General features: G+C 50.4%; 1 protein-coding gene across 1 annotated transcript in view; it reads left to right on the forward strand.

Moving 5' to 3' along the window:
* Window positions 1-11,922, forward strand: part of LOC128948606 (serine/threonine-protein kinase pim-1-like) — a gene marked incomplete at its 3' end in the record, with an annotated part of 44,627 nt that extends 32,705 nt beyond the window's left edge. Inside the window, exons 2-5 of the mRNA XM_054293377.1 lie at window positions 10,349-10,429; window positions 10,553-10,603; window positions 10,801-11,167; window positions 11,810-11,922. Coding sequence (XP_054149352.1) covers window positions 10,349-10,429; window positions 10,553-10,603; window positions 10,801-11,167; window positions 11,810-11,922 — 612 coding nt within the window. The remainder of the gene's footprint in view (window positions 1-10,348; window positions 10,430-10,552; window positions 10,604-10,800; window positions 11,168-11,809) is intronic.
* Between the last annotated feature and the right edge of the window lie 6,418 nt (window positions 11,923-18,340).

Below are 18,340 nucleotides of genomic sequence, written 5' to 3' on the forward strand. Positions count from 1 at the left end.
AATATTTGTTAGTTATAATAGATGAATTAACTCAGTGGGTTAAAGCATTTCCAGCAGCTCGGGCTACAGTTCAAACTGTAGCTAAAATATTGTTGGAACATGAAATTCCAAGAATGTGATAATATGGTGGGATTTAAGTTGATTTATATTAACCCTGATTTATTAAGAATGAACTAGGCATCCTGGATGGCTGCTAACCGCAATTCCCTTGAGCTCGGAGGCAGAAGAACGCCGGTGGAAAAAGAATAAAAGACTTTCTGAACCAGTGGGAACGGCCTAAAAAGATTAAAGATCTCCTTCAGGGTCATGCACCAGCAACATTATTAGAATTGATTACAGAACTGCAATTCCAGAAACTGCGATTGATAACAGCTGTTGTTGAAAGAGAGCAGAGACAAGTAAAACATTGGGAATGCAGTAAACATGGTTTAAAGTGTCATCCCTGAATATGTATTGTTTGCACACTTTGCTTTAACTCATGGTGGAAAGTAAGAGAGAAGAAAAGAAGAGACAATTTATTTGCTTGCTTTGCTATGGTTATGTATTTAGCCCGCTAACTATAGAATGTATTGTTAATAATTTTTTTTGAGATACCTTTGAGACTGGGAGATGAGACCCTTCCAGCAGCAATTAGATTAATAGAAAACTTAGATCAATTGGTTCTTGCTATATTTGCTATAGCACAAATAAGAGAACGAGCAACTCATAATATTATAGACCAGTGTCTCAAAATTGATAGTTGTGGTGGAGAAGAAGTCTATACACCACATCATAGGCGCATTCCAGGGGCACATTGGCGCCGCGAGTGTGCCTATTGGAGATGGTGACTTAATGCATTCCCCGCCCCTGAAGCACAAAATAATTAGAAAAATCTTCTTGTAGTTGGCACATCCCTGAAATTTTGGAAAATACAGGTTTATGGTATTCTGGCCTAATCTTTTCCCTGTTCTTTTTGTTTTAATTATTGCTTCTTAACCAGCTAGAACTGGGAAACAGCATTTAAAAAGAGACAAGCAAACTCTGTGGGGCTATGGGTACCAAAAATACTAAAAGCACCGGTGACTAGATGCCGGGATATTACCTTTGCTACCGAGAAGACTGGCATCTCGGCCCTTGGCTGCAACCCAAGGGGCCTTGAGAAAGGTAAAATGGTAGATTTCCTGAGGATTATTTTCACTGTGATCATTCTGGTACCCTGGGCAGTTGGCCAAAGCCAGAAAGCCACACTGGACAGAGTTTCAGCAATGAAAAAGCAAACAAGGCAAAAACCAAGTCCCAGCAATTGCAACATTTGTGACTATTGTAATCAACCTGTGTGGATTAAGGACAAGGTGGAATCTGTGTTTGTAACACACCCATATGCTAGTTCTGCCTGCTACAATCGCAGCAGTGTTATAGATGTTTGTATTAAGGAAGGAAAGATGTATTGAGTAGAAAAAAAATTGGGATATAATGGACGAGCTCCTTATCCCCCTAGTAATCAGATTGGCCCTCAATATGAAAGGTTTTTTTGTTTTGAAAGAAATCATAATAAAGATGATCCAAGTATAAGAATAGGAGGCCGGGCACTAAAAGAAAAATTGAAAAAGAAAATAAAAGAAAAAAAAAGAAACAAAGGGGAATAGAAGAAAGAACAAGAGAAAAGAGTCAACAGAATTAGCTAAATTATATAAACAGCTAAAACAGTACTACAAAGATTGGAATTTGCCAGCCTTGAATAAGAATCGGTTTGTAGGATTGATGCAAAGGATTGCTACAGAATTGGAATTATCCAAATGTGAGATTTGTAGAGGTCTAAAAAATGGCTAAAAGATGGCCGTAGAAAAGTGAGAGCTTAGCTCCAGAGCAATTTTTAAAGTAGAACCACACCCAAATTTCTGGAACATTGAAGAGACCTGAAGGATGGATTTTAAGCCATCAAGTAATTGGAACCATTTGTATAACTTGAGAAGGAAGGAAATTTAATAAAATAGTAGGGCATACTCCTTGTCAATCCACGTTGGTGGTTAATATGGATAATCATTCAAAAATTTGGCGACCTGAAAACCCCATCGGATATTGGGGACCAATAAAAGAAATAAATTGTGAATAAGATTAACAGACTAATTTATGCTGGTACAGAAGTCCTGGAGCTAACCCCTACCAGTCCATCAACAGCCTGAGGTCTTATTGGGAACAACCTGAGAAAACTGATAAGAAATGGAAAGCCCCAGATGGGATATATTAAATTTGTGGGCAACGAGCATACAGTGAGTTATCTCAAAAATGGGGAGGAACTTGTACTTTGGGAGTAATACAACCCTCCTTCTTTGTTTTACTGAGGTCTAGGAGCAATGTGCTAGGAACTCCACTGTATGAAACCATGCAGTGGAATAAAGGAGATTTGAATTTAAATTTTCCAACAGCAGGAGGGAATCAAAACTGGGGGGAGGACAAATAGCCTTCAGAACGAATTATAGCATATTATGACCCAGCAACATGAGCTCAGGATGGGTCATGGAGATATAGGACCCCAGTTTATCTGTTGAATCGATTAATAAGGCTCCAAGCAGTAGTAGAGGTGGTCTCAAATCGCACCTCCGATGCTTTAAAAATGTTGGCCAGGCAATATACACGAATGTGGGTGTTTGTGTACCAAAACAGGATCACCCCAGACTATCTGTTAGCAAAAGAAGGAGGAGTTTGTAGGAGTTTTAATGAATCTGAGTGCTATGTAGAAATTAATAATTATGGAGAAGCTATCACAGAACTTGCAAAAAAGATTAAAAGAGTAGCTCATGTGCCGGTACAAAAGTGGAATTCAATCTTGAAAACTGATTGGTGGGGTAACCTCTTTAGAAGTGTTTGGAGGAAACTGTTAGAGTTCATGTTGTTATGCTCAATTCTAGGACTTATGTTTCTGCCTTGTATGATTTTGTATTTTATTAGGCTAATTCACTCAGTGATTCAAAAGATGCAAATTTCAACAATGTCTCTAGATTCAGAATCAGCAGAAAAAGTAAAACCAAGATCTATAATGGTATTAAAAGCTAAATCGACCCCTGTTAAAGACAAAAAGGACTTAAAAAGATTGAAATAGACCAGGACATGCTAACTAAACTTGAAAGTGTGAAAGACTAGAAGCAGTAATAGAAATGCTAGAAAAGTTTGAAGCTGAAAAGAGACAACAAGAAAACCAAAATTCTGAAAAATATAAAAGACATCAGGGCACAGCTTTTTAAATGCAGCATGAATCATAATGATCAAAAAGAGAAATGAGAGATTTGTGATAAATAGGTATGATTTGTGCTGATAAAGATTGAAACAGTAATCAATAATGATACAGTAATTATTATTTGAGAATAATAAAATAGTTAAATGCCAAAGAAGAGAGGGAGAGGAGGGGCTCCATCCCCCCCCCAGCAGATGTTCTCAAGGACCACAGGAAATGAGCTGAAGATACAGTTGCTAAAAATTACCAAGAACCTGGTTGGGTACCAGAAAATGCTAATTATATGGGATTTATTGCCTTGATATGTAGATGCAGTGATACGTTAGTCTTGGCTTACATTGTACTGGCTTGATGCGCATGTGTAACCCAAAGGTGAATTAAAAGACAAAGAGGAAGAGGAGAGGTCTTCATTCAAAACGACCCCCAAAGACTTGTGTGAACACCAAACCGAGTGGTGGCGCATGCGTGATAAGGGTGGTAATGAGGGCGGAGATAGAGATATGATGAACCGAAAATGAGAAGAGATGGTATTGACACATGACATATAAGGGGTGATTTTCACTTGGCAAGCTTGTACGTGAGGTAGCAAGAGTCCCAGAACTCTGCCCTCCGTACCCCGCGGTTATCGTTTGCTTATGCGCTATTATTGGAACCAAATTATCTCTTATTTTTATCAAATTATATTGTATCAAATTTTAATTTTTTTTATTTTAACTATTCAATTAAAATTGCTATTACTTTTAATATTATTGGGTTTTTTTATGATGAGATAATTGGACAAACATAACACTTTCCATTTTCATTTCACCTGTGGAAAGCTGTTTCACTTCCCCAGGAATCTTCTCCACACTCCTGTCTGCCCTTTTCAAGAACCTTTCCTGGAGAACGAGGTGCAGCTTCTGTCACAAGATGTGCCCCCAACTGCAGCTTCTCTTGACTTTCCACACCGTGAGCAGCACGACTTCTGCAGCAAAGCAAGACAAATGTTTGGATTCCTTGACAACTTGTCCTTTCTTTTCCTTGTGGGCTGGACAGTTGTGCCATTGCTGAGTTTTTCATTGTGCCTGTTCTAACCCAAGAAAACAGGAGGTTTTGTTGGGGACTTGCTGGGGAATGCAAGCCTGATCGAATGCAGAAAGAATCTCCAGGACACTCTGGGAGCTCCCTGGGCTGGGCTCAGGTTCCCGCTGGGACTCTGCAGAGGGCAGGGCTCCAACTGGGATCAGCAGCAGTGCAAAATACCTCTGGGCATCTCCATTTTCTGCTGCTCCGAGGAAGCAATGAAGCCAGCCAACTTCAGTATTTTCGTTCTCCTGGTGGATTTTTTCATTTGATTTGCCACTCCAGAGGCAATTTCTGTGATGGTCTCTGTAGGTTGATTCTATTTCAACAGCACCAGCAGCAGGGCTGTGTTTGAGTGCTGCAAAAGTGGTCTGTGATGCTTTCATTCCCCTCGACTTGGTGCTCAAGGACTTGTGAGCATTTCAGTCTCTGCTAATCATGATGCCTGTGACAAAAACACTGAGTTCACCATCACAAAAGCACAGTGGGCAGCAGTGATTGAAAGAGGCAAGTGCAGTTGTACTGATAAAATTCAGGTGGCAAGCAGAAGAGGGCCAAGAGCAACCGTGATCTGGAATTCCCAAGGCAAAGGCACCAGCAGCCTCCTGCTGTCAGCTCAGGGTGAGTAAAAGAGCCTTGAAAACAGCGCTGGAGCCAGATCCTTTCTTCCTCTGAGGGCTGGCTCAGGGCAGCACAGGTGGGCCCTGAGCAGTCAGGGCTGTGTGTGGGTGCTGGCTGCTCTGCTCCAGAATTGAGCTGTTAAAAGCCCTTGGGAGCCGAGGCAGGAGCAGGTGGGAAGGGGCCGGCGCTGCTGCTGCTCCTGGCCGGGAGCCCCGGCTGGGCCGGGCCGGCGCCCCCTGCGCTGCGGCTGCTGCTGCTGCCAGAGCCGGGCGGGACTCGGGGACAGGGAACGGACACGGGGGGACAGCAAAGGCCTGGCGGCTGCAGGGATGGTGGCGCTGGGGCCAGCGCCAGCACAGAGCTTCAGCCCGCAGTTAACCCCGAGGGAAATGCTGGGGAAACGCTCCATTTCAGCTTTCTTTGCTTGTTGCTGTAATGAAGGGACTGAAATGAAAGGCGAACAAGCAGGGCCCGACCCCTCCTCTGGGAGGGGCCCCGGGACTGGGTCTGTAAGGGGCCGTGAGGGGCTGTGAGGGGCCGTGAGGGTGTTATGAATCAGAAGCTTGACTAGTCCAATATTCAAGCAGCAATCAATTTATTATTTAATATGGTAAAGTATGAGCAATACAGTGCCAGGTACAGTGGGGGAAGTTTTCCCTCCAACTGCACACCGATAATTGATGGTTACAGGTATTTACAGGGGTACCCATCAGTTTTTTTCAGCAGTTTCTATTTCCAATCTTTTACTCATCAGCAATTTTTATTCCAAATTATTACATCACAATTCTAAAAACTATTGTGATTTTAATTTCTCAGGATGTATCTCAAAGGAGAATTCCCAGATGGTGACGGTCCAGTTTCCAAAAGAAGAAAGACTAATTCCATCTGGTGGAGTCCAGCTCCCCAGATGTGTGTCCACCTTTTAATTGCAGAGACTCTAAATCTCATAACAGTGATGTCCAGCGTCCCTTTGGTCGAAACCATAAACCCTTGAGGTGATGTTCATCTTCCTTTTTCAAGCTGTTTTTCTCTGCTTCAATAAGGCATGAGATAAGCATATTTCCTTTATATATATTCCAAAGCTACAGTTTCAATAATACAAGTAATATTCTAAAATTATACTTCAAAAGGTTATTATTGCAGAACTCTTTATGGATTAAATGCACGCAAAAAGCAACATCTATAACACTTTAATTCAAATGCTCCTAAATCAACTAGGGTTAATTTGCAAACAAAAGATAGGTTCAAAAGTCTTTTTCCATGCTTTATTTTCCTCAGTTATTACTAGAATTCACAACTATCCCATTGTCGGTATCCACACATTTCTCATTCACAAGTACACACATTGCCTGTTTGTACCTGACACGAAACACAGCTTTGCATCTCACAAGGGGTTGTGAGGGGCCGTGAGGGGCTGTGAGGGGCCATGTGGGGCTGTGAGGGACCATGAGCAGCTGTGAGGGGCCCTTGCCCCTCTATGGAGACCTGTCATTCCTGTCCAGGAACCCATGGCTGAAATGGAATTCCACCCCAAAACTCCCCATATATCCAAGGGTTGCTTTCAGACAAAAGCTGCAAGGACAGACAGGTCTGGCTTGCCTTGGCCTCTGGGGACTGCTTCTCATGTGCTTTCAAAACCCTGGAGTTCTGTGATTTCCTTCCTATAGGAAAGAACTGTCCCCATTGTCCAGGTGCTCCTGGCCTCAAGCACTTGACCACTATACAGGGATGCAGTTTGACAAGAAAGTCTCACAGATGTGTATGCTTGGCTGAAAGATTTTTGAATGTAATGTCTGAAGACGAATATAAATGAAAGCAAGTTTTGATATAAAAGAAAAGAATTGATGAGCCAGTCTTTTTGGATAGCTAAGAAGGTAAAGTGTTAGTTAGAAGGGGTTTTTCTGACTTAGAGCAAAGGATAAGCCCACCTCAAACAAGAAGATTTTACCAAGCAGAAAGATAGCACAGGCAAACAAGTCAGCAAATTTTGCAAGTAGAAAAAAGGTCTCAGAATTTTCCACTGCAAGAAAACTGGAAAACAACTTTTAGCTTAAACTGTAATGTACTAACTTTTAGTGATTGGAGAATAGTAACATGAATATGGTAATGATAGTAGCTATGATTGGCTATAGGTAAAAATTAATGTATAGATTGGTTCTATTGTGTGAAGATGCTCAGCAAAGAAAAGTATATAATGCATTTGTAACCTAAACTAAGGGTCTCCAGGCCTGCAGCTGGAGCTGACAGCTGTAGCACAGCTCTGTCACCCATGACTCTGGACTGCTGTATCACCTTGGATACAATAAACTGCACTTTGAAGAGCCGCCTGGAGTCCCACATCCCTCATTTCAGCTCTCACAAACTGGTGTTGCCCGGAACTGCCATTGCCCAGATGCAGAAATTTCCCAGTGCTTGCAAAGCCCAAGTGCAGCAATTTGCTGGCACAGAAATACAAAACCTGGCAAATACCTGGGGCCGGCACCACCCAGATCTGGTGTTTTCCAGCACTGCCAGTGTCCAAACATGGCAATTTCCTGGTGCTGGCACAGCCCAATTCCAGCAAATTGCTGGCAAAGAAAGCCTAAATCAAGCAAATTCCTGGATTTAAAAGGGATTTAAAGCAACCCAATCTCATGTTTGCTGACACCGCCAGTGCCCAGATCCGGAATTTTTCAGATGCCTGCACAGCATAATTCCAGCAATTTGCTGGCAGAGAAGGTTCGCATTTGGCAATTTCCCGGTGCCAGCACATTCCCCACCCAGATCTGGTGTGCACTGGCACTGCCAGTGCCCACATCTGGCAATTTCCTGATGCCAGCAAAACCCAAAGGCAGCAATTTTCTGGCAAAGAAAGCCCAAACTTGGCAGCACCCAGATCTGCTGTGTTTGGGTTGGTTTAAAAGAAGGAGACCTCGGCTTAAGGCTTTGGGAAAACCCTCTTTAGGGTGAGCAGGAGCTCCCGCCCATAATCCTCTTGTTCAGGTATGCAGATTGTTACTAGAAAGTTCTGAGTTCTCTTTGCTACCATTGGTTACTTTTTGCCCCAAAATTGTAATATTCTTAATCATTCCTTCCTCTTGGATCCTTCCCTCAGATCCCACCTTAACCCCTCCCCATAAATAAATGTATAAATATCCCTGCTAGATCCTGGACCCAGGCTTTTTTCTGCTTCGCTCTCTGTACTGTGCACGCCATCCTGTTTGTTGTGTTTGCCTTCAGTAAAGTTCTGTTTCCACACAACCAGGTGAAAGCAGTCTCTGTCTGTAAAGTGGCCAGAGCTGGTTCTCAGGGAAACCACTGGCCAACGGTCCGGACGAGGACCAGAAGGTTTCGCTGGTGTTTGCTGGCACTGCCAGTGCCCCGATCTGGAAATTTCCCTGTTCCAGCACCACCCATGTCCAGCAATTTGCTGGCACAGAAAGCTAAAACCTGTGGCAGCTTCCTGCTACTGGGTCTGGCACCACCCACATCTTGTGTTTGCTGCACCAGTGCCCAGATTTGGAAATTTCCCGGTGCCAGCAGAGCCCAAATCTGGCAGATTTCTGTCACTGGCAATGACACCACCCAGATCTAGTGTTTGCTGGCAGCGCCAGCACCCAGATCTGAAAACTTCCTGGTGCTGGCACAGCCCAAGTCCAGGGATTTGCTGGCACAGAAAGCCAAACTTTGGATATTTCCAGGTTCTGGCATCAGCATCATCCAGATCTGGTGTTTGCTGGGACCGCCAGTGCCCAGACTTGGAAATTTCCTGATGCCTTCACAGCCCAGGTCTAGCAATTTGGTTTTAGCTAGCTGGGGCAGAGAAGTTCCTCGGACTGTGACTTTCCTTTTTCTTGGAATTGTTTAAACCCGCTCTGGAGGGAAGTCTTTTCCTCAGCTAGTAGGGGGAGGGGCCACTGGAACTTGCTTTCTAGACTGACCCCTTTTGGAGGTTTCCTTCCAAAATTTGCCTGAAACCAGCACAAACAGTCACAATGAAAACTTCACCAGTGGCACAACTCCCCAGCCCAGCAGGAAAAGAACGGACATGTAAAGTTCTCCTAACATTTGTCCTGCTTTGCTGCAGAAGTCCTGCTGCACACACTGTGCACTGTGGAAAGCTAAGAGAAGCTGCAGCTGGTGGCAAATCTTGTGACAGAGGCTCAACCTTGTTCTCCATGAGAGATTCTTGAGAAGAGCAGACAGCAGATGATTCCTGGAAAACTGAAACAGCTTTCCAGAAGGGAAATGAAAATGAAAGAAACAATCCAAGATGTTTTCCTCTATTTATTTCTATGCTCCTCTTTTCCATGTTGCACTGCTTCTCCATCCCATTCATTCCAAATGCACCTCACCTCTAAAATCTGTGACTTGGCAAGTTTTAGACACTCTAAAATCCCATGAGCTACACACAGTTTTCCTTTCCACACAGGAAAGCAACACTGGAGGTGTAAGTGCAGTGTTTGGGTCAGGTAGGAATCCTACCCCAAGGGAAGGTGCCCCGACAGTGTCTGACCCTCAGCAAGGACAATGCTCAGCAGCAAGCGAGGGGATCGCTGTGCCAGTGTGCAGGAGTCAGGGCTCTGCATCTGGGCTCAAGGCTGCAAAGTTCCCGTGTTTGGACAGACGGAGGGGCTGTCCCCGGGGCGCGCGGGGCTCGAACGTGGGGCTCGTGGGGCGAATGGGGAACAGACACGGGGACGAACGGCCCCGGTGCTTCAGTTGCAGCAGCGGCAGCAGCGGCGGCAGCAGCAGCGGCGGCAGCAGTAGCGGCAGCAGCAGCAAAACAGATAATTTTGAATAGTCTTTCTCTCTCTCTCTCTCTCTCTCTTTCTCTCCCTTTCCCGCTGTTGGGCACCCTACTCTCGGGGTCCCTTGCCCAGCGTCCCTCTCCTCTCCCCGCCTCCCTCTCCCCTGCCGGGCTCGGCCATGGCCCCGGCCCGCCCCCGGCCCCGGGCGGGGCTGCCCCGTGCCCGGCCCCGGCCGTCCCGCCGCGGTCTCGCCTCCGCCCGGCTCAGGCTGTACTGGCGGTGGCGCTGCTGGGCGGGCATCAGTGCCTGGGGCCGGGGCGGCATCGCCGCCCTTTGCCTCCGCCTGGCCCGAGCCCGGCCCCGGACCCGACGCAGGGTCAAGTCCCGACCCCGGCCCCGGCCCCAGCCCCAGCCCCGCCCCCGGTACCGGCCCCGGCCCCGGCCCCGGCCCCGGCCCCGGCCCCCGCTCCTGCCGCGGCCCGCGGAGGACACAGGCGGCGCGGCCGCTCCCGCCGCCTCCGCTGCGGCTTCCCCGGCCCGAGCTCCGCCGCTCGGCAGCGCGGCCGCCAGCCCCGAGCCTCCCGTGCCGCGTTCCGAAGATGGAACGCCTGGGCATGGCCGGCCCGGGGCGGGTGAGGAGCGCTCGGGGGCCGTTGCTGGCCCCGGGCCGAGCGCTGACAGCCGCGTCCCGCCCGCAGGGACGGCGCAGGAGGCCCTGCAGGAGCGGTACAGGCTGGGATCGCTGCTGGGGCGCGGCGGATTCGGCAGAGTCTTCGCGGCCACGCGGCTCTCGGACGGCGCCCCGGTGAGCGGCGGGGCCGGCGGCGGGCGCAGGAGGAGGGGATGGAGGAGGAGGAGGGCGGAGGGCGGAGGATGGGGCTCGCAGTGCGGGCGGCGAGCTCACCCCGCTGCTGCCCTTGGCTTGCAGGTGGCCATCAAAAGGGTGCCACGGAACCGCGTCCGGCACTGGGGCGAGCTGGTGAGTGAGCGGGGCCAGCAGCCGGGGCTGCCGGCCGGGGATGAGCCGGCGCCCGGCACGGTGGGAGCCACCAGGACGCCCCGAGAGAGAGCGGGCGTGGGGCCAGCGCAGGGCGCAGAGCATCCCGGGCTGGCTGAGGGCTTCCCCAGGCCTGGCACGGCACCGGCCCCACTGACGGCATCGTGCTCCTCCCGCAGCCCGACGGCACCAGTGCCCCGCTGGAGATTGTTCTGCTGGCCAGGGTGTCCACTGGCTTCCCCGGTGTGGTCCAGCTGCTGGAGTGGCTCGAGCTCCCCAACTGCATCGTGATGGTGCTGGAGCGGCCAGAGCAGTGTCAGGACCTGCATCATTTCATTCGGGCACGGCGGTTTCTGCCTGAGGAGGTGGCACGGGAGCTGTTCCGCCAGGTGCTGGAGGCCGTGCGGCACTGCACCAGCTGCGGGGTCCTGCACCGCGACATCAAACCAGAGAACATCCTGGTTGACCTGGACACCGGGCAGGCCAAACTCATTGACTTTGGCTGTGGCACCTACCTGCAGGACACAGTCTACACTCACTTTGCAGGTGAGCCTGCAGAGGGCTGTGCTCCCGCTGCTGACATCTCATGGCCCAACATCTCCCAGCCCAAGCTGGCTGTGGCAGTGGGGATTCTCCCTTTTGCTGCCAGTCAGGACACTGAATCTTCAGCTGGGTTGCTTTAGAGCAGGGCTGGGTGGGCAGCCATCTTCCAGCCCTGCTGGCAGCCTTTGCCAGCCACTCTGCCCAGGACTAGGGCTGGGCCGGGGCAGCCAGCCCAACCAAAAGCCCCGTGGGTTGGGGTAGCAGAGAGGGAGGGCGGAACCTTTGCCCCAGCCACTTTGGTATGCAGATGACAGGAAGGGCTTGGGCTGCTTCACTCGCCCTGTTTCCCTTGGCTTCATATTATTTTTGGGGAAATGCAGGCAGGGAGGATAAGGGCATGTTTTTTCCCCAGCATGGAGTGGGTTTTTCCTTTGCATGTCATGGTCAGGCCTAGCCAGGGCTGCCCTCTTCCAACACCAGAGGCTTCTTTTCCAACCCTAACTTTGTGCACAAGTCCCAGATGCTGGCGAGAGGGCAGTGGTCACGCTGTGTGCCCCTGACGCAGCCCCCGCACACCCAGGGATGCTGGGGCCAGGCTCTGGGAGCAGCAGCATCCCCCTGATGAACTCCATCTGTATTCCATAGGAACACTGTCCTACAGCCCCCCGGAATGGAACGACTTTGGCTGGTACCATGGCGAGGCAGCAACAGTCTGGTCCCTGGGCATCCTACTGCATCAGATGGTCTGCGGGGAGCACCCTTTCAGAAGGGGCCAGAACCTCAGCTGGGGCCAGCTCCCACTGCCACAAGGGCTCTCTCAAGGTGGATCCTCTTCTCTGGGCATGGGGGGAATCCCAGTGCTGGGAGCCAGCAGCGGGCTAGTGGGCATCCTGCTCTGGCAGCTGCTGAGGAGGTGGCACATGTCCTGCTCTCCTCCAAAACAGGGAATTGATGGGAAAGTTTAGGCCCAGCTCTGAGCACATCCAGCATGGCCTGGGCGTGGGAATAGGGGGGCAAAGCAGACAGGAGCCTTCTCTGGCTGACCGGCAGTTTCTGCTTTCTCTTCCCAGAGTGCAAAGACCTGATCAGGTGGTGTTTATCCGTGAACTCCTTGGACAGACCCACACTGGAAGACCTGTTCTGTGATCCTTGGATGTGGGATATTCCTCTGCCATAAAAGAAGGGGGAGAGCCACAGGCACACTTTGATCCATGGCCCTGGTAAGTTCCTGCTCCACATATGCCTTGGCAATGAGAAGCAAAGGAACCCAGAGCTTTTTGTGCTGCCTGTGTCACTGCACCGGGGTCATGGAATGGGAACACACAGCCCTTGTGCTGGAGCTGAGCTGCTCTGCCCAGCACTGGTGGCCGCCATCCCAGCTGGTTTTGCTTGTCCTGGTTCCCTGACAGTTGGGGCCCTGGGCAGAGCCCTGAGAGTCTGGTCTGCCCCCAGGGAAGGAGAAGGAGCCCCTGGAGAAGCTGTACCGGGTGGGGATGCTGCTGCTGCTGCTGCTGCTGCTGCTGCTGCTGCTGGAGACAAGACATCAAGGATGACAAGCTCTTCCTCAGCGTGGCCACTGGAGGCTGAAGGTGGTGCACTTTGATTCTGGCACCTTCTTCAAAGCCAAACTCCACAGGGAATTTGCAGATGAGTCCCACCCGGGAAATTCTGCCAGATCTGGGCATACCCCAGCATGGCGAGGAACCAAAGGCTCCCCCTTTGCTGGGGCAGATGCAACTCATTCTTCAGTGGCTGCCCAGCTGCTTTTGGCAGGGTGGGGCATGGGCTGGGGTGGGTACGAAATGGGATTGGGCTCCTGGCCCTGCCAACAGCCCCCAGCACCCACTGTGCCCTGGGCTGGGGCTGGGGCAGCCAGCCCGACACAAACAAAGCCCCATGGTGGGAGCAGAGGTGGGACTCCAGAACCTGTGCAGAGCTGCTTTGCTGTGCAGGCAAGGAAGGGCTTGGGCTGCTCCACTGCCCTTGTTTGCTTTGGGGTCACCGTGATTTTGGGGGGCAGTGCAGGGGGGAAGAGAGAAAGTGTGGGTTTCCCACAGCCATGGCTGGGTTTTTCCCTGGCATGCAGGGGTTGGGCCTTCCTCAAGACCCTGACAGAGATAAGACTTTTTACCAATTTTCTTGTTTTCCCATTTTGTCTCTAAACTCTTTTCAATAATGTGTTGTTTGTTATTCCAGAGGAAGCGTTCCAGGTGGTCCAGTGTGGATGGGGAAGTGCTTGGGAGCAGCTGTGGTGTGGATGGGCCGTGCCCCTGGAGAAGGCTGAGGCCATGGTTTGGGAGCAGCTTTTCTTCCAGCCATGGGTGGTGTGAGGTGGGTTCCCTGTGTGCTTGGCAGGGTGGGATCAGAGCTTTTGGGAGATGGCAGCGAGCACAGGAGTATCCTGCTCCGGGCAGCTGCTGAGGGCTGGATGTGCCGTGGCTGGCTGCAGGCTGGGCACATGTGCTGCCCTCCTGCTCTGTGCCTTTGGCAGCAGGGATGGGCAGCTCTGGGCACAGCTCTGGGTGCAGCCAGCATGGCCTGGGCACCGCAGGCCTTGGCACAAGGGCACAGGAGCCCTCAGCTGATGGGCACTTTCTGCTTTCTCTCCTTGCAGCCGGGCTCTGCGGGTGCTGAGGCTGCTCTGGGCTCTGCCAGGGCTCTTCTGGGCTCAGCCCTGGGCCCAGCTGGGCTGGCTCTGCCCTCACATTGCTCTGACAGCTCTGCATCAGACGAGCCCATTGCGAGCACAGTGCCTGAGCTTTCTGCTTTGGCAGGTGAGTGAGACTCTGCTGCAGGCCCAGAGATTGCAGCTGGGGACACACATGCAACTGGCAAGGACCCAAATTCTCCACAGTCCCAGCTGAACGCCTGGATCTATACAGGGTGTTTTGTGTGTCCCGTTCTTCCTTCTTGATTGGCTGGAATTGTGCAATTGCACTTTCTTCCTCCTCTAGAAGTGCCACGAGTGGGCCAAAGCTGGCGAGTGGGCCGTGTTCCTGAGGTACTGCAGTCTGGAGCTGATGGATGGAGAATTGCCCTTCTGCACTGCCAAACCAGAGCAAAAAGCTGTCAGTGGGACTTCGTGTCTCTAAGAAACTCCTGGCAGTTACAACAGGAATGTGCAGCTCATTTGCAGGGTGAGAAGGAAGGTGATCTTCTAAAGGATTTGGGGTTTGACAGAGTTTCCATTCCCAGTCCTGCTTGGAGCTGGAAGGGCACAAAGCAATTTCCTCTTGCTTCGAGCACAATTTCAAATACCAGTGTTGGGAACAAAGCCCAAAATCTTTTAAGAGGCTGCTGAGGTCAGTAAGATGGATCCATGCCATCAGCACATTTACAATGTAAAGAACTGAGTTCTCTTTTGAAAAGATCATTTACCTCTTAATGCAAAGAATGTGTCTTTGCCTTTATGTTTTGTTTTTTTCACTAACATTGTGTTATGTTTTTTCACTAACACTTGGATTTTATTCTTATCTTTTACAATTTACCTAGTTTTTTCCTTTTTCCTTTTTTTCCTTCTAAATAGAAAACATGTCCTACAGAAGAAATGTCCTTTGCTCCTGGTTCCTGTGTGGAGCAGCTCCCTTTCTGCTGGCTGAGCTGCTCAGGCAGAGCCCGGCAGCTCCTGGCCCTACAGGGCTGAGGCTTTTCCCCGTTGCTGGGCACAGACTGATGGAGCAGCACTGCTGAACACGGGCACACAGAGGGACCAGCAGCAGCTGCCTTTTGCCACCTGAGGCTCCAAGGCCCAAACTCTGATCAGCCAGGGCTGGAAGAGACTGGCAGGATTTGATCCCTCTGGCCTGGGGGTGCACAAATGACCCCACAGCAGCAGCACCAGCAGCAGCAGCAGCAGCAGCAGCAGCAGCAGCAGCAGCAGCAGCAGCAGCACATGGAGCTGACTTTGAGCACAGCCCCTGCCCCTATTCCCTCCCGTGTGCAGCGGTGTCACAGCAGCCTGAGGCACCTGGGAGCCCCCAGTGCCAGCAGGGACTGGAGATGGCAGCCCTGGGCTCCTGGAGGCTGTGCAAGGAACAGAGCTGGGCACTCCCTGTCCATGGGGAGCTTCCAGATGGAAAAGGCTGCTGTACCCAGGCAGCTCCAAGGGCACAGAAAGGAGGCTCTGGAGCACTGGATCTGTGCCAGTGCCACAGTCTTTGGCAGCAGCCAGCGAGCCCTGGGGGAACAGAGGGCACAGCAAGAGGGACAGAACCAGGCAAGGGCTGAGACTGGAGAGAGCCAGGCCTGGGAGCAGGAACAGCTGCTCCATTGCACTCTTGGAGAAAGCTCTTGGCTGGTTCAAAGCGCTGAAAGATGTGAAGGGCAGAGAGGAGGCCACAGCAAACAATGCTCCTGTTTGCACAGCCTCCCCTCTCCGTGTCCCAGAAGGAATTGCATGGACTGTGCTCTTCTCTCCGATTCGTCTCGTTCAGCATGAGCACCTCAGCACCAGGAGCTGAAGGAGCTGAAGCCTCAGGCCACAGGAGCTGGGCAAGAGGAGACTTTCTGAGCAAAGTAATGCTGCTAAAATAGCCCCAGCGGAATGCAGTGGACATTAGCATGGAACCACAGAATCCTTTCTGTTGGAAAAGCCCTCTGAGCTCACCCAGTGCAGCCAGTCAGCCAGCAGTGCCAAGCCCAGCACTAAACCACGTCCCTGAAGTGCCAAGGTCTGGACACCAGCCCTGAGTGCGGCCTGAACAGCAGGCCCTGAGCCAAGGATGGCCTCTGGATGAACCTTCCAAGCAAAGGTTATCTTTGTATCTGCTCCCTGATGAAATATGCATGGTCATTAGCACTGAGATACATGTAGCCACTCATTAGTGAAACATGTATTGACCTTCGTGTATTTAGAAGCCAGACAAGGCCATGAAATCTGACATCTGGCCTTGTTTGGGGCTGTATGGTCAAAGTCAGCTCCCTTGGTTCCTCCTTGAGCCCTGGCCAGGCTTTGGGAGGAACCCAAGAGGAGGATGAAAGCAGATGTTGCCACACTAGCAGTGCTGTCAGTTTGTTCATTCAGCACTGTCAGAGCTGGGCCCTCTCCCAGCAGGGTTGGAGCCTCACCTGGGGCTGGAGGCACCTGCAGGAATTCCCAGTGCCCAGGAGTGGCTCTGCAGCCGTTGGCTGTGACAGCTTCCCCAGCTGCTGTGTGGGTCTGGGGGATGGTAAAGGCTGAGGGTAAATGCTGCTGGATCTTTCTTAATCACTGCTGCAATCTTTGGTGGGGATTGCTGGGTGCATTGCTGAGCTGCTCCTGTTGCGATTCTTTGCTGCTCTGAACTGCAGGAAATGACACTGATTCCTTCAGCTGGAGTCTGTGGCTTTGGTGCTGACCCTGCCCACTGGCAAAACAAAACTGGCACAGTCTGGCCAGATCCCAACAAAATGTCACTTGTTCAGTGTAAATGGGAGGAATCGAGCCCATCAGAAATTCCCAGCTGGGAAGCCCTTTCCTGGAGTTCCCTGGCTCTGGAGTGGGCTGAGGTTGGAGCCCCGTGGGAGCAGTGGGGCAGTCGGGTAAAAGAAGCTGCACCCCTGGATGTCTTCAAATGCAATCCAAAAATTGCACATGGAAAAGGAAAAGACCTTGTGGGTTTGGGCAGACAAAGATGAATTTGTTGAGAGTACATAGGAAACAGCACTTTCAGAAGGAACAATGATTGTTGGAATGCTCCCACATGGAGCAAGAGAAGAAGGTTTTAATCTTGAACTGATATGCATTTGTGCAAGTGAAATATCTATATACATAATAATTATATATGTATTTATAGTATAATAAGACCTCAATGTATCTATTTATATAAATTTATTTATGTCTGTATCTATCTCTATTTCTATATCACTATCTATCTATGAAATTATATAATAACGTGAAATAGTGCTGACAATACTAATTTGGTAGCTTTGGCTGCTCAGGGATGTAACACTAAATACCCTACAGAACAGGACTGGCCAGGACCCTAATGTCAGTGGTCAACTTTTTGAGATTGTATACAATGAAAAAGGGAGAAAGGGAGAAAATTGGCTATTTTTGCAGGGGTTGCTGATACTGTGGTGCAGGGTGCTTTGTCTGTTCCTGTGAAAAATACTGTGATTTTGCCTGCAGGGTTTTTCATGTACCAGATTATGCACAAGCTGCCGGATTGGTTGCACGGGTGAAGGGGTTGTTAAAAGAGCAGTTGGAAAAATAAGGAGATGGGAACCTTTGTCCATGGAGAACCCATCTCCCAGATGTGCTCCATGCCCTTCACAATGGCCCACTGGGGAAATGGAACCCCCTGGCTGTGCATGGCTGCCCCCAATTTGCAAATCCAACCATGAGCAGTGAGACTTGGGCTGCCTGGGAAATTGTTCTGGCTGTGATGGCCCCTGGCAGGGCCAGCCCAGAGGCTGCAGGGCTGGGCCTTCATGCACTGGAATTAATTAGGAGAAATTCAAAGCCAATGAGAGCTGTCAATTCTGAAACAGGAATTCAGATTCCTCCAGGACATTTTGCTTTGGTTACTGCTCCCTTGGAGCTTGGCCTTGCAAAGTGTTCCTGTCGTGGCAGGAGGAAATGATGCAGAATATCAAGGAGAAATTACAGTAATTCTGTAAACAATAGTGCCAGGATTGGATTAGTCAACCCTGTGACAGGGTAGTACAATTATTGATACTGCATTTTTAGGAATGATTGTGAAAAAAGGAGATCCACCTCCAATCACCACTGTTTGTGCAAATAAAGGGTTTGGGTGCAGCAGTCCTAATAATGGAGCCAGAGTGTGGGTCCCGAGGCCAAAAGGCCCTCCCAAGGCAGCTGAAGGAGCAGCTCCTGGGAAAGACAACTCTGAGTCCTGAAACCTGGGCAGGAACAATGGGAATGTGTCCCTGCATCCAAGGATTCTGTGTGAGAACAAGGAGATCTGACAGGATATGGTTTTACACATCCTGCCAGACCAGATCTCCCTGTATGCCCCAAGGGCCCCTTTGGAAAATTTTCTGATCCACAGGGCTCCATGTGAAGGCTGCTGTGACACTGAGGGACTTGCACAGCAATTCCATCCAGGAGCCTGGGTGCCCCTCAGGGACTGGGACCCGGCCCCTTCCAGCCAGAGGGGAAAGGGCTCCCCCCAAGCCTTGTTAGCCACAGACAGCATGGTAAAGCTGAACAGCAAAGGGCCTGGGGGCATTATT

This window comes from Melozone crissalis, unplaced genomic scaffold, assembly GCF_028551555.1.
Source record: "Melozone crissalis strain CALT ecotype California unplaced genomic scaffold, PUWL_Pcris_2 ptg000139l_1, whole genome shotgun sequence".
Classification (NCBI taxonomy): domain Eukaryota; kingdom Metazoa; phylum Chordata; class Aves; order Passeriformes; family Passerellidae; genus Melozone; species Melozone crissalis.